This window comes from Nematostella vectensis, chromosome 10 (genome assembly GCF_932526225.1).
Source record: "Nematostella vectensis chromosome 10, jaNemVect1.1, whole genome shotgun sequence".
In the NCBI taxonomy this organism is placed as follows: Eukaryota; Metazoa; Cnidaria; class Anthozoa; order Actiniaria; family Edwardsiidae; genus Nematostella; species Nematostella vectensis.
In genome coordinates, this window is record NC_064043.1 from 6252759 (window position 1) to 6268876 (window position 16118).

The following is a 16118-nucleotide window of genomic DNA, read 5'->3' on the forward strand; positions in this document are numbered from 1 at the left end:
GGATTTACATACCCCTCACCCCTCCCCCCCAAATAGTGTGATGGAAAGGTCATCAGTTTGGTTGTTAAAACTGTTCTAATGTTGTATTCCTTTCAGTAGCAATTAAAAGTTGTGTATTTGTTTTGGACTCTGTTCATGGGTTTACCGCCGGGCAAAACCCTTAATTAGGCTTTAAGAGTTGCAAGTGATTTCTTCTGCTTTCCCTTTGTCCATTACCGCAATTCCTTGAGGTCGATTTCGGGGACTCCTCAGTATGGTTTCGGGTCCCGGGATCACTTGGGGTACTTTTGGGGATCATTTCGGGTCCTGGGATCGTTTCGGGTCCTTGGGTCCTGTACAGTTCTCTCATATAGTTTATCCTGAAAATGGTTTTCACCTAGAAAGATGTTACTTGTCACACATCAGTTTGAATCAAGTTTCAGAGATCAAATCACAAACACAGATGAACTCAATTATTTATTCCATTTTATCTTCGTTACAAGACTTGTGATTATTCTAATCAATAGCTGCCTTCCACTAAAAAATAGCTTAATATCAAATTGATATTGAACACCGTATAAAGTACTGCACAAACTAAAATCTATAAAACTACTCTACAAAGTTAGAAAGAACATTTGTCAATCATCTCGACGATATGACGTGTCTCAGGAGTTGCATGCCTAGTGTTTTAGTCCCCCTCTTCTACAATCCCTTATTGCAAGTTACTGGTACAAAGTATCGTAGCTTATTTCAAAAGCTGGCTCCTTTTCTTTTTTGTAATCTCTGGAATATTCTTGTAAATCGTTGCAGCTTTTGTCTGAATTGCGTTTGTAGTAAGGTTTGGTCTCGTCACGTTCGTCAGATCCCGTCTCGCACCGCTGCCTGTCGTTGGAGCACGCTTCACTGCAATGCACGTCTCCATTGCAGTTGCTGAAGCAGTTGTTATACTCTGTTTCACAGTTCATCATACACTCCTCATACGCCGTGTTGTCGAAGGCAGCTTGCGGAAGAAAGCGCCCACTGACAAAAACGGTCAGCAGACATGCCAGGACGAGTATGAGCAGAGTCTTCATATCTGCCAAAAAAGGGTGTATTCATCAAGATATTGATGTCAGCTTTTGTTAATAGTTTATATATAGTAGACGAGTTTATAGATGGCGTCCCTGGAAACGAAAAATGCAAATTTTCCAAATAAGGTAAGTTTGTCCATACAAGGACATTTGAAAAGCAACTGACACCAAGCCACACTGGTATGGGACATTTTGGCGATCCTCAAATCTATTGTGAATCAAGTCAATGCCATTTCAAAATCAACTTTTAAATTTACAAATTCATAGATTACTGTAATTTACATAAATATACAATCTGAATCTATAATCTGTATTAGAAATGATGCAAAATAAGTTGGTGATCATCAAAGTATACAAATAATAATAACATAAATTGTCTAGCATTTTTTATACATTGTTTAGAACTGTGATCGTTCTGACGCGCATGACATTTAAGTGTCAACCTCCATTAAAAATAATGAGACCATAGCAAGAAATAATCTGAACTCTTCTTATTAGCTGCCGAAGTGTAACTGTGACCATTAAAACTCTAGGGTTAGGGTTAGGGTTAGGGTTAGGGTTAGGGTTAGGGTTAGGGTTAAGCTTTTTGTTTTATAACAAGAATACGTTAAATGCCTACAGTGAAACATTTTCAAGATTCAAAACGAACAAAAAATAAAAAGCGAAAATAGCGAATAGAACTTTACACACATACTGTTTGACGCAGAAATAGTTATCAAAGATATACTGAATAGTAGAAACCTACAACAGGTATTTAAAAGATTTGATTTATCTTATTATTTTCTCTCGGTAATATCGTGTGAAAAAATACATACGGAAACTGTGACAAAAATGTAGAAAAGTCCCTTTAAAGAATTACAAAACGAAAATATCTTTTATATCTCTTATCGAACATAGCGAGTGACAAAAACATGAGCTGTTATTTATTTTTTAACGACAAAATGTGGAAGAACGCAATAAGCTTTAGAAGCAAAAAGCTGAAATGTGCTTTTGCTATTTCAATCTTTCTTTCTCAATAATATTTATCTCTCATCGAAAATGTGTAGTAACGAAAAATCATGGAATATGATTACAAAATATATTTTTGCTTGGTTAAACGTGATAGAAATCATTTTTAGCATTAAAAAACTTTTTAGCAAAAACTGTTTAGATACTTCAATCATTAATTCTTTAAAACTTACTCAAGTTGTCTGTCCTGTGTTTTCCACTTACCAAGTCCGATTCTTAGCTCGAGTTCGTCTGTTTCGCAAGCGAGTAGTCGTAGAAAGAGGTCGAAGTAAGGGCTGCGACTCTGCGATTACCCAGGGAAATGGCAAGAGAACACGCAACAATGCTAGGGTTTCTAGGAGACAAATGTGTGGCTACAAGAATGGAATAATAAGCGATGATTGGTCACTCGTCTCATGCCCCCGCTCAGCCGCACGTGAATACCTTATTATAATTTATAATAATGTAATTATGCGGCTACAAGCCTCAAATAATTAGCAATGATTATTCACCCGACCGATGCCCCCGACTTGTGACCCGACCGTGAAAGTAGACGAAATGCAGTAATATGTGAGATTCTTTTCTGAATTAAAAAAAAGAAATTCAAAATCTTTTGCATTTAGTTAGATCATTATCTGATAATCTTATCTTCATAAATTACGATTTAGTTAAATTTATATTGATGATTCAGTTTAATATATATGCTGCTAAAATATCATTATTATTTAAATTTCTTCCTTCTTCAAACACATCTGTTGTCAGGCTGTTCTTCACTTAACAATACTGCAAATTAGATACCAAACCTCCTAATAAATAAATATGTAGAGAGTTTTTTAAACATCTCCAGTCTTTATAACTGCGATTTCAAAGTTTTACTTTCGCCGACCATTTTTAACAGCTAAATCGCTTTCTGGCTTTCGGCTTCAAAATCATTGATGCCTTTTTATTGGCAAGCACTGAAATGTTTTCCAGTCGCGCCACTTCTCAGTAAAACGCTAACCAATGAAATAGCCCCCAATGTAATTCCTTGAATTAGAATGACAGAAGCTAGAAAGGGGTTTTAGCAGAGGCTCAGATGGTAGCCGGCGTAGCTAGAGTTTCTGTGATTTTTTACAGCAAAGAAATAAGAAGAGAACAAGTTTTTTTTTATGATTTGACCACGCGTAAAATTGGGCGAGCGCAATTAGAGTAGAAGTGGGGAGGGGGAGGAGAAAACGCTTGCTATCACTCATTGTTGTCTTTTGGGCTCACAGCGATTATTTTCTGATCGCAGAATTCGAGGCTTTCTCCTAGTACGCAATAATATTTTATGCAAAGAGCTTGAAAAGAGTTCTTGTTGATACCGAAAGGCTCGTCTTATTGCTTTTTTGTTTTCTTTTGTAATATGCAGATACAAATATGTAAATCCTAAGCCACGTAGCGTTTTTGCTAGATAGCGCTAATATAAATGTTTGGAAAAGTCTTCTGGTTGGTTTTTATCGCGGGGAGGTATGGATACTACTTTAATCTAATCAACGAAAGCCGTGTTTCTTAGCCAATATACTTTTATTATTGCTCCAATAAGAGTCCCAGACCTCTATAAATGTCACTTTCTAGAGCTCGGTATTGCGATTCTTTGGAATAGCTATAAGAATACACTCGAATAACTTAAAGATAAATATAGGGAAAGTGACAATACGACAAGCTAGCAACAAAATGCCAAATAATCGCTACATATCACTTGAGATTATCAGCGAGACAAGCTGGCAACAATATGCCAAATACTCGCTGCTTTTCACTTGAGATGATATATCTGCAATAACATTTCCATCAACGATATTATGAATGTGTAATTCGACTATATGATGATGTGGTCATGTGATCCAAAGGCATCATAAGCGTTAGCCAATCAGCAATGTTTTCACCAACCATCTACAACACGTGGTGATGTGACGCTAAAGATGTCAAAGATGAATAACATGATCACGTGGTCCAATGTTCCATCTCGATCAAGTGTTCCATTGATGAAGAATTTTATTGTTGACACGAAATGTCTTTTCTATTATAGCACTAAGGTGATCACTTATGATCCGATGTTCTTTCAATAACTTGCGATCATGTGTTCTATTGATCAAATGTTCTATTGAACTTATGACACTTGTCCCGCCGGGGAACGAGAGGTGTGGAATACGTCCTTTGAGGTCCTTATACAAGTAAGAACTATTTATATACAGACGAAACTGCGTCACTGCAGCCGTGTCGGTTTCTCCCGTTCCAGGAATGTTCCACGCTATGTATGCTGGGATACGCAAATATCTGCAATCAGCCAAAGTATATTATTAAAAGTCGCCTTCTAAACCATAGTACCCTTTAAGCCTGGTGCTAAAACACCAGTTTTTCGTTTTCACTTATTTTCAGTAATGGCACGAAGAGCGTATTGAAGGTATATAATAATAAAATAATCGTGCCACTAGCTTTTATCGTTTTGAAATCAATATTTTCATAAGAGTAACAAAGTCAATGGTGTTCTCACCTCATTACTGAGCATGCTCCTTGATTTCAATCTTGTCGACTACAAGACAAAAATGCGTTTGATAAGCACACTTGGCGCGTACACGCATGGTTCTGCAGATTATTACGATACTATCACTTTTTTATCAAAAATGATATCCCATATAATATAAAGTGTGAAAGAAAAAAGGGAGATCTGCGCTGACATATGGCTGAGTTCAAGAACTTTGTAGTTTGCAAAATACAGATTGCTGAAACAAAACTCACCGCTCACAGAGCTGCAAGTCACTCTTGCACACATGCAGCGGGGTGCATTGGCAACAGGTACTTGAGTTATCACGTGATCGTGAGGACACTGTGAGATTGCTGTATCACGTGACGGACACAGCGGTCTGCACCTCATTACGCCTTGCGCGCGGCATCTACAAGCCTGTGTGCAGTTTCTATCGACAAGGGTCTCGCCTTGGCCGAACGATCTGCCATCGAGTGAACATGTCACTTGAGGCTTAACTGAAAAAAAAAACGAATCCAGGTAAAGGTTTATCAAAACCCCTAAATTATAAATAAAAACAAAAAGGCCTCTGATATCCGTTTTGGTGTCAAGGTGTAATATGGTGTAGCTGATGACACATCATGGTGTCAAGGTGTAATATGGTGAGGCTGTTGACACACCATGGTGTCAAGGTGTTATATGATGTGGCTGCTGACACACCATGATGTCAAGGTGTAATATGATGTGGATGGTGACACACCATGGTGTCAAGGGGTAATATGGTGTGGATGGTGACACACCATGGTTTCAAGGTGTAACATGGTGAGGCTGTTGACACACCATGGTGTCAAGGTGTTATATGATGTGGCGGGTGACACATCATGGTATCAAGGTGTAATATGGTGTAGCTGATGACACACCATGGTGTCAAGGTGTAACATGGTGAGGCTGTTGACACACCATGGTGTCAAGGTGTAATATGGTGTGGAGGGTGACACACCATGGTTTCAAGGTGTAATATGGTGTAGCTGATGACACACCATGGTGTCAAGGGGTAATATGGTGTAGCTGGTGAGGTGTGGACGTGGTGTAGAGAGATGTAAAGAGGTTTGCTATAATATGGTAAGGTGTGATGTGCTATGATTGATTTGTCGTGACGTTTGATGTGGTGAGGGTTTATCTGGTGTAATGGGATATGGTGTGATGTGGTATGTGAGGTGAGGCAAAAGGTGTGGTGTGTTAAAGGTTTTCAGGGTAAAGCAAACTATGTTGCTTTGTATGGTACTGACCTTTTCGTTTTCTACAAACAGTCCTAAGACAAGAACAGTGACTCCCCCTGACGGTCTTTCTTATTTCAATTTTTTCTTCGCCTTTAGAGCACCATACAGGGAGGGTTGGGCAGAGTGGTAAGCATAGAAGGTGACCCGCCTTGGTACAGCGACACCTTTCCCTGCAGTCGGAAGAGATGTAAGGGCCGGATATGTTCTTGTGCTGACATGCTGTACGAGGATCAACAATGGGTTGACTGCGAGTGTTGACATTTGGCGACACTACAACAAAAACGTGTTGTAATGTGTTACATTACTGGTGGATGGGAAGAGGAAAAAATGAAGGAAGGATTGAAGTTAATAAAGAAATCATGAAAGAACAGGTGTAGTAATAATTAATGAATGTAATAACAAAGTAATTAAGATGAAGCAATGGAGTCATAAAGTAATGAAGCGACGAACTAGCGAGGTAAGGAAGGAAGATAGGAAGGATGGAAGAAAGAATAAACGGAAGGGGGAAGCATGGAAAGAAATAAATGATAAAAATACAGAAGAAACAAAGGCAGGATAAATCAAAGTGCTCAATGCCACTAAAATGAAGATACGCTTTCTCACCTGAAACGCAGGCTTTTTTGGTGCATGCGCAGCGACCTCTTGATAGCGGAACCGGAAGCTGTCTCTCCACTAGTCTCTCGTTATGCGAGCAGTGCGGAGTATTTTGTGGTGGGCATGTTGGCGTACAATGCGCCTTGCCACTTTTGCGACATCGACACGTTGACAGGCAGCTGCCAGTTACGAATGGACGGCCACTGTAATGGGTTTTTCCTTCGACGGTGCAGCTACGTTTTTGCTCTAAAATAGGAAAAAAAACTAAATTGTGATCCAAAAGGATACTTAACAACGTTTTTTTTCCGAAATTGCCAGGAAAAGAAGCAAACAAACAAAGAAAACCAAGCAGACGCGTTATCTTTTTGCTGGCGTTCTAGCGAGAAAAACTATTCCTTGTATGGCGCTTTTTTCCTAGTAAACAATATTCAGGAAGTTCTAGGCCATTACCTTTTTTCACGCCTCTAATATTGTTTTGTCAATTTTTACATCGCTTTTAAACAAAGGGCTCGCGGTAATCCCTCTCTACTGTAATCCGCAATGCTTCGTGGGCTAAACTCAAGTCTCTAAAAGCCAAGGTTTCCCAACAATACTAGTGACCCATGGGAAACTAATAAATTTATTCGAAAAATAGACAAGCTACTGATTATGAAGCAAGGCTACGTGCTAATAACTATGCTTTAATCTCTTGATATCAAGGATAACCGCTTGTCAACCTACTTTTGCATCGCTGGCGCGGACAAGAGCAGCCTGAGGCAGTAGGCCCTTTTCCCGCCATGGTCTTAACTCTGTACCCCTTGGGACATCTTAGCTCGGGACAGACAGGTGAGCAGCGAATGTGTCCCTCTTCGGTACAAACACAACGCTCCGTGCAGTTCGGCTTCTCGAACGACTCCCCGATTCTAAATCGTTCCCCATTTTGACCGTAGCAGAATTCTAGAAAATATAGGACAAAATATTATTCAATCTGTTGAGTGATTTCTCCTAGATATAAACATCAATTGCTTCGTGTCAGACATTTTGAATATCAACAACATTGATATCAATCAATGGCAGTCGTTTTTCTAAATGGTCTAAAACCCTGGGGCGAAAGCCCGGGAAAACTGTGAAGTTAAAAAAACTCTAGGGCCTGGACTAGTTTCTAAATGGCGGCCTGCAAAATCGTAGTAAACACGAATTCCAGCACCTTAACGTGAAAACGATTGAAGCGGACTTCCAAATATGGTATGTCATGTCCTAATAAGGAATTTACCGAGCTAGCTAGAAAAACGACAGTTTTCGAAACAAGATTAATATAAGTATCAATCTTAAAAATTGATATAACAAACCCCTTCAAGACCCTCTTATAACACGCAGTAGCTTCAAATCAGATTATTCACCTGGCACACAATCCGTGCAGAAGCAGCTGGTTGGCCCAGAGTCCGAGTACTGGCGTCTTCTCTTCATCGTCTTTCCCACCGGACACACCCCTCCCTGTAGAGGGGTACATAGACCCATGCAACTCACCCCTCCACCCCCCGCACAGTAGCACTGGAGCTGACAGTCCTTGCTGATAAAGCTGGAGTTGGCGAGGTAGTAGCGGCCGTCATAGAAGCACGATGATTTGTCAGCTGAGTCACAATTAGAAATCGGTCATCTTAGTGGCTTCATATACATTCAGCCTGGCTAGCTTTTCTGAACAACCCCAAAGCAAAATGAGAGCCGCCTAGCAGACTGCCACTTACTCGAGGTGATTTGGACCCCCTTTAGAGGTCAGTTAGCGAGGTTCTAATACATCACAACTATCCATAAGACCCGCCAGAGATCGAGTTAGCGGGGTTCTATGTATTACCACTATCCATAGACCTGTCAGAGTTCGAGTTAGCGGGGTTCTACTGTATCACCACTATCCATAAGACCTGTCAGAGTTCGAGTTAGCGGAGTTCTACTGTATCACCACTATCCATAAGACCCGTCAGAGTTCGAGTTAGCGGGGTTCTACTGTATTACCACTATCCATAAGACCCGTCAGAGTTCGAGTTAGCGGGATTCTACTGTATCACCACTATCCATAAGACCTGTCAGAGTTCGAGTTAGCGGGGTTCTACTGTATCACCACTATCCATTAGACCCGTCAGGGTTCGAGTTAGCGGGGTTTTATGTATTACCACTATTCATAGACCTGTCAGAGTTCGAGTTAGCGGGGTTCTATGTATTACCACTATCCATAGACCCGTCAGAGTTCGAGTTAGCGGGGTTCTACTGTATCACCACTATCCATAAGACCTGTCAGAGTTCGAGTTAGCGGGGTTCTTCTGTATCACCACTATCCATGAGACCCGTCAGAGTTCGAGTTTGCGGGGTTCTACTGTATTACCACTATCCATAAGACCCGTCAGAGTTCGAGTTAGCGGGGTTCTACTGTATCACCACTATCCATAAGACCCGTCAGGGTCCGAGTTAGCGGGGTTCTATGTATTACCACTATCCATAGACCTGTCAGAGTTCGAGTTAGCGGGGTTCGAAAGTTCGGACAAGTGGTGAAGAATGAACTTATGGTGGGGTCTTATGGTCAATACTTACAAGGAACTTCTTTGTTATAGAATCTGTTGACTATGCTGACAGGACTAGCTGAGGAAAGAAATATTTCACTTATTACTGCATTTCTCAAGCAATTCTATTTTGATGCGCATGTACACGTGGTTGAAAAAATAAAACCGGAATTGAAAGACTTAAAAAAAAAGCAGTGATTAGAGGTGCTCGGACACCGCCAGCCTATCAGAAAGCGTCCTTGTCATCCGTTTTATGCTCTGTTTTGTTACGTTCTGAACACTAGCTAACTATTGCGAGGCTATATACAAAGATCAAGAGTCCATAAACTTGACATGGACTGTATCTTATGTGCGATGATTATTGCATGCATTTATATTGATACATATATAAAATGTATAAGTGAGACGGCTTAGACTCTCGACCTTGGATATCCAGACGGATTAGTCGGCAAGTGAAAGATATATAAACCAGGAACCAAATGGGAACGATCGATAGCCGGGTACACTCTTTTTTTTTTATAAGAACCTTTTTATAAGACCGTTCAGACTGAGATTTCAGCAAATTTTAAGAACATGCTTAGAACACGCCAAGGCTCAGATAGCGGAAAATATTGCTTCTGAAGTCCTGATGCGTTTTGTGAAAATGCAGAATCAAATTGTGCTCATAGTAACACCGTTAAGAACATATTCAGCCTTAAAATGCTCCAAAAATAAGAACGGCCCAGCCTCAACTGAAAATTAGACGTTCTTATATATATAAAAAAAAGAGTGTAGTGCACTTATGCGTCTGTACGCATGCACATGCGCCAACTTTACAAGGAAATACCTTTGGTTTGAGCATATCCTATTACTTTCAATTATTCTTTCTCTTATTCTATAAGTAGAACGTTGTACGACACAACCTGACTCGGTTTTGATTTTCACTGGCTTTTTACAAGACATAGCGATTACATTTTGTTAAGTGCGCCCATACAATACAAATGAAAAGCTTTAAACAACATCTTCCATTAACTTAGCGACGCATCAAGGAGGTATTTGAGCACAGGGTTTCATGTCATTATGTAATACGCGAAGACTGTGGTATTCAAAGGACCCGGGATTAGAATCTTGCTTTTACCTCTTATTTCCTGTGAGATCAGTATCACTAACGCCAGCACCAAGTAAATCGTTGGACACATGACTCTCTTACTCACGTTTACTTCTCCTGGAACTAGACAACATACAAGGGAATTATCCTCTATTGGGGTGCCTGTGTGGCCTTAAATGGCCCGGTAGCTAAACGTCTGTCATAAAAAAATTTCCTCGAAGGAGAAGAGCGCGGCAAATACACATAGATATAGACCTTTTGGACTGGCGGGTAATTTAGAAGAAAAAAAAACTTATTTAGGTATTTTGTGTTTTGTTAGACATAGCTAAGATAACATGCATTTTTTTAAGTTGAGTTGTGATAAGTTTATTTTTCTAGAAGAAGGTATTTTGTTATTCTGTTGATGTTATACAAAGGTGAACATAGGTTAGTGTACACTAAGTTTTTTTTTGTTGTTAAAAATACCGTGACCCCTTTTCTCTAGGGAATTAATTAGATAGGGAAAAAGGAGATAAGTAAGATGCCAACTTTTTGTGTGAAAATCTGCGGTGGCGAGAGAGGGTAAGCGAATGTTCTTTTTTTTCTACGTCTTCGCTTACTTATATTATGTAATATTCGAGTGTCGTCGCTGAGAAAGGACTTTAGAAGTGAATAAGAATGATAGCCACTCAACGCAAGCTTATTGCACAAATACAAAAAAAAAACCCGATATTTATAAAACTGTTATAAAAATGATTTTCAATTACGCAAATAAATGCACGGAATATAGCGCGAGAAAGGCGAGATAGTAAAGCAATACATTGAGAATTACTGCGCACGAAAACATTCTCTAGAGGTACTGGAGGTTTCAATGTTTTGCGAACTCTTGCTAATGATTTCAACAGCTAGATCGCCTTCTGGCTTGGTCGTCATTCAAAATAAATGAAGCAGATTCATTCGTCCTTTTCATAAGAGTTAGGATTTCGAGTTATCCTTGTTATATCGGGGTTCCACTGCAAATTATTGCATTTGCATGACTATGCAAGTGTCTCGCTGGGCCGTAGTAGCTAAAACCTTGACCTCCCGATCTCTGTTATTCAACAGAGAGAAAAGCGGTATATGAATAAGTAGAGGTCTGAACGGTTGACAACTTCCAGATTACTACAGAAGAGAATACCCTGTGACTGTATAGAAATCGACGCTCCTAATTTAAGGGCTTCCTTTTTTTAATTTCGTGATACTGATGTGCGGTTATAAATCACACCCAAAGCACTATTGAGAAATATCTATAATCTTCAAAGTAGCTGAAAACAGAATCCTGTTTAGATTGCGTGTTTGGCATTTAGAAAAAAAAGTCCTTGATAAAAAGACGCAGGTTTCACGCACGATTTTTGAACTGAGAGTTGGAAAGTTTTTTTCATAAAACGATAGCCGTCTACATTGATACATAGATGTATATTTGAATAAAAAGCCTTACGTACATATGGCTTCGTTGGCATTTACAAAAAAATTCTAAAATTCAGGAAAGTATATTTAAACTCTTACGTGAGTGGTGGTTATACGCTGAGTGCTCTCTTTCGCTGGTCTCTTCGAAGATGTCTTCTGGTCTGGAAGGTTCCTTGTTTGAGGGGTGAACTTATAGCATTTTCTTATCTCTAGAAAAATAAACTGATATGATGCTCACTTCAAAGGAACAGCTAGAGGAATCACGACTTTAGATTTACCGAGAGCTAACACGTGAGTGAATTTGCGCATTCCTTTCACAACTTGCATTTCCTGATCTCTCTCATCACACCGAAGGAAGCATAATATAACTGCCGAAAAAGAAAAAAAAAGGCAAAAAGAGCACTTCCTTTCATGGGTTTCTTGTCAGACTCTTGACTTTCATGCAACTGATAATGGGAAGTTCACTCAATCTAAAACAGACACTCAAACCAAATTTGTTAAACCAGCAGTGTTTGGTCGCGGCCGCTTTTCGTTCCTTCCCCTTGGTAAAACCATTTAAAGTCCAATCGCAAAACTAATGACTTTCCTGCGGCGTTGACCGCAATTGCGTTAGGAATTAATTTAAGAGCTTATAATACTATCCGTTAGACATCAGAGAGCCAGTGAAATAGCGGATGCAGATAGTTCGCTGATTTCCGACGAGTCTATCTTTATTCCCCTTGGACTAGATGTCCACACCATCCGATAATCTCTTCATTTGGTAGCCCCTGATGTTTGTTTATGTGACGACACGCAATGCTTTGTATGGTTTATAGGATGAAGTCAAATTGCGTCCCTAAAATATCATGTAGAAAAAGTAGATACGATGAAGGGTTTACGAATGAGTTTTATCAAGATTTGTTTTATAATGCTGTGTGGAACGTACACTCTAGTGATGGGATGACGGCGTTTGTTATCAACATGAGATAGTGTGTATCATGTACTTCAGCTTATAAAACGCAGGTAAAAGTTATTTTTCTAATTTGTCTACTATTCCTTGGCACTCGTAACTTTAATAATACATCACTGGAGGCCAATACTTATTTTAGTATAACGAAATAAACCATCTCTTAGGACAATTCGGCAACAAGAGACAAGTGTGGAAACGTTGCGAATTTTTTTTCTTGATTATGAATCAAGCAAGATGGGCAAAACTTTGATGATTGAAAAAACAAGGGTTTGCTTATCTTTATTCACAACTTGACTTTATAATGCGCACTGTAATAAAGGGTATTCAATAAAGACAAACGAAAGCATGTCTTCTTGCTGAGCATCTAGGGCATTTCTATGCCCCTGGCTATAATTCCAATGTCCCGACTCTATAAAAAAATCTACGTTTTTGATCGCAATAAAAGCAGCAATACGGAAGCTTGGGTATTGACAACAATTTCCTATGACAGGAAAGAGTAAAATGTTAACTAGCAAGCTAGTACGGTACGTTCTGTAATGTCTAATATAAATATATTGGCCTGAAATTTAGAAATGATAACTCACCGCTTGCACATTTTCACGTGCAAAGTTTACTTACGTTTACCGATCACGATTACAATCACGGTCACGTATCGAGGTCTCACGCACGTAAGAGTGAAGGAAGGGGGTCCGGGCTGGTGAAGGGTGGAGAGGCTGTCCAGAGAGGTGGGAGAAAGGGGTAGCGGGGCGGGGCCACAGCTCGGGAGGTGGGGGAGGGGTAGTAGGCGGAGAAGAAGGGGAGACATTTAAGGCAATGAAGAGATAGGCCTGTGGGATTCAAAAAGGGGGAAGCTTAGAGCTGTTAGGTTTAAGGGATGGGTTGTGAGTAAAGTTATGAGAGGAGAAGAGACTAGGACTAACTAGCATAGGTATCTGTGGGAGTGGTGAAATAGGCGGGGTAGAACTAGTAGGTTTTTGAGGGATCGGTAATGTGTGGAGTTGTATAAAGGGCAGGGTGTAGGGGGGAGGGGTCGGGAAGTGGTTAAAGAGCAGGGTAGAGCCAGTTAATCTGAGTGAGGTGTAGTGTGTAAAGGTGAATGCGGAGGGAAGACAGGTTGAAAGGGAGGTGAAGAGTGGGAGGTAGGTAGAGGGTTTGAAAGAGGGGTAGTGTGTAAAGATACATGACAGGGCAGAGAGTAAAAGGGAAGGGATTTGGTGGAGATGTGAAGTCGCAGGGCAGAAGGCTGTGGGTCTGAAGGAGGGGGGAGTGTGTGGAGATGGAAGAGGAAGGTAGACAGGATGAAAGGGGAGGGGTCTGGGGACGATAAAGGGCGGAAGAGGAGCAAGGGAGGAGCGAAAATAGGGGAGGGGAGAAAAGAGGGGGAGGGACGGCAGACAGACAATAAACTTCGAGTGTTATGTTGTGTCAAGATGAAACGTTAGATCAACGGTGCGGCTAAACAGCTAAAGGAGGTTTCTGCTTTAAGCTTTTTTTTTTTTCAATTAGTAAGAATATGTTATACTCTACACCTATCCCAGTTTTTCTAAAAAAATGTTTTGCTTAAGACGCTAAAGATCCTGGCCAATTCTATCCTGCTCGATTGGGCCATAATTCTGCATCAATAAAGTACCTTGACCTTAAAGATCTCAGCTGATTGTTTGTTCACCGCATTTTTCTCACGATACATAGCAAAGAATATTACCTGAGCGCATACCTACTTAATGCGCTACCTGTAGCTCAGGCAGCACGCTTCCGAGTTCCAAGCGAACCGGAAATAGCGAAGTCCACAAACGGAAAGAGAGACTTAGACAGTTATGTCGAGGTTTGGCACATTATATTTTCGATAACTTAAACTCGCTCAACTCGGGCACCCTGACAAACTGTCATTTAGATGCTCTGCGTATTTGAGTTGTCTACTCGGATAACTCAAACTCCGAGGCAATTTCCTTACTGTTTGTTTTTGTTGAGCTTGAGGGCTCGGGGGTTCGGGGGGGGGGGGGGGGGGGGGGTGATGGCGGTGTGTCAAGCGCGGGAAACTGGTAAGGCCGCTGACCCCATGTCTTATATAGCTGATTTATACTTTGCGTGTTTGATAAGCCTTATAGTGTGGTGTTACTAACACTGCTTACAAATGACTGACAAATTCTGTTATCATCTATGGCTTCCTAAATGTGCTCGTGTGGCTAATAACGTCAAGCCGAGATAACCTTTATACAGCTAGAAACATAAATGTGCATAATTACTTGTGTTCAAAGCTTTTGAGCTCGTATTAGTACACGAAAGTACTTTTGGTATATTTCTGTTTTGACGTCCGGCGGGGTTTATGCTTTTGATGCTCGCCTAGCTTTTAGACCCATTAACTAAGCCATTGGGCAATAAAGAAACCATATAAATTACCCGTCTCCATTGGCTTACTGAAGCGGGTTACATCAAATGTAAATAATAACAAAGAAAATAGGCGGGTTTACATATTTAAACACTACTGGTGTCAAGCAAATGACAAATTTTGCAAAACGTACCTCACTTTCCACCCGAGGGCACTTTTCGAAAACTCGGTCATTTCACGCACAGGTGCACTCTATATATCACGTGACCCTCAGAGCTTTATAACTAGAGGAGGGGGGAGGGGGCTGTTTGAAGGGCGTAACCTCGGTTTCTGAAAGTTTGGTTGTGCCAAAAGTTTAACGGAGTGAGAAAAGGTCGAGCACAAGCAAATAAGAGGGGAGGTTAGGCAAAAGACACTGTTTATGCTAAATTTCGGGGAGTTTCTTTTATAGGAGTTTTAGAAACTTTGTAGCTTCTTAAAAAAGCGGCTATGAAATTGTTTCGTTACAATAATTGTGCCTTATTTCTGTTTTTATATCTCCGCAAAAATTCTAAGCTGACCTTACGGGATTGAACCCAGGGCCTCTGGTTTGGGGAACGACGGTCTATTTCCTTTCTTTCTGAATGAGTTCGCACAGATTGTAAGAGTAAATCCCAGCTTTTATTATTACGGGAAAGTCTAGATTGAATATTACTCGCCAAGGTAAATAGTTTCAGTACAATGTTTTCGTTATGTGGCGCAATGCGAAAAATGCGAACCAGAAAAAAAAATACACTTTCAAAGTCCAAGTACTAAACAATTTGATGAACGGTGGCGGATATAATAAAGCGGTCTTACCTGTTCTCTCCAGTCAGTAGAATATCACTCTCTTCGATTCCGTTGTTACACTAGCTGTGTACTCTAACTAGCGTTGACTACATACCATTCAATAATTACCCGCTCGTGTTTGCGGGTTCGATTTCATTAGGAGAATTAATGGTGATTTGGTGTTGATAGATTAAGTATTAGGTTCACAGTTGACATATCATCTAAGAGCGTTTCTTAGATGGTTTAAAATCCGTGCGCCCAAGGTGAATCCTTCGACACCTATTCATAGCATGTCTGCCGTAAAAGCTTTAATAGATTTTACTCCCTTACGATTCCTTGCACAGGAAATGATTCAAAGTCCCTTCTCACACGGGCCAAATAACCCATTCCTTTGGCACGCGTTCCTTTAATTAAGATATATCCTCGTTAAAACTGTTGGCTTATTTACTAAAATGCTTGAAATCCCTAAGTGTGAATTCCTTGAAGTGGTTTCGAGGTGGTTCGAAGCGCGCGAGGTATTCCTAGAATTGCTGCAGAGTAACCATTTGTTCAAAGGTTTTTCCCAGTGCAAGCAGAGAAGGCATTAGGATTTTGTGTGTCG

At 40.4% G+C, this 16118-nt stretch overlaps 1 protein-coding gene and 1 long non-coding RNA gene across 4 annotated transcripts; both read right to left on the reverse strand.

Moving 5' to 3' along the window:
* Positions 1–443: 443 nt before the first annotated feature.
* On the reverse strand, positions 444–2446 carry LOC116604644. Its single transcript, XR_004291163.2, has 2 exons — positions 2262–2446; positions 444–1054 (listed from the first exon to the last, which is right to left on the reverse strand). It is a non-coding gene; the product is annotated as an uncharacterized LOC116604644 (long non-coding RNA).
* Positions 2447–3562: 1116 nt separating this feature from the next.
* Positions 3563–15752, reverse strand: LOC116604671 (kielin/chordin-like protein). 3 transcript variants are annotated; one of them, XM_032367389.2, is made up of 11 exons: positions 15548–15751; positions 11535–11644; positions 10041–10133; positions 8955–9002; positions 7772–8002; positions 7113–7328; positions 6402–6638; positions 5808–6068; positions 4794–5036; positions 4549–4587; positions 3563–4331 (listed from the first exon to the last, which is right to left on the reverse strand). In XM_032367389.2, exons 3-10 carry the CDS (start codon positions 10099–10101, stop codon positions 4553–4555), a joined length of 1332 nt encoding a protein of 443 aa, XP_032223280.1. In that variant the 5' UTR covers positions 10102–10133; positions 11535–11644; positions 15548–15751; the 3' UTR covers positions 3563–4331; positions 4549–4552. The 3 variants fall into 3 exon arrangements, with proteins under 3 accessions (XP_032223280.1, XP_032223281.1, XP_032223282.1); XM_032367390.2 differs by lacking the exon at positions 15548–15751 and adding an exon at positions 11714–12472; XM_032367391.2 differs by lacking the exon at positions 11535–11644 and having other exon boundaries at positions 15548–15752.
* Positions 15753–16118: the final 366 nt, after the last annotated feature.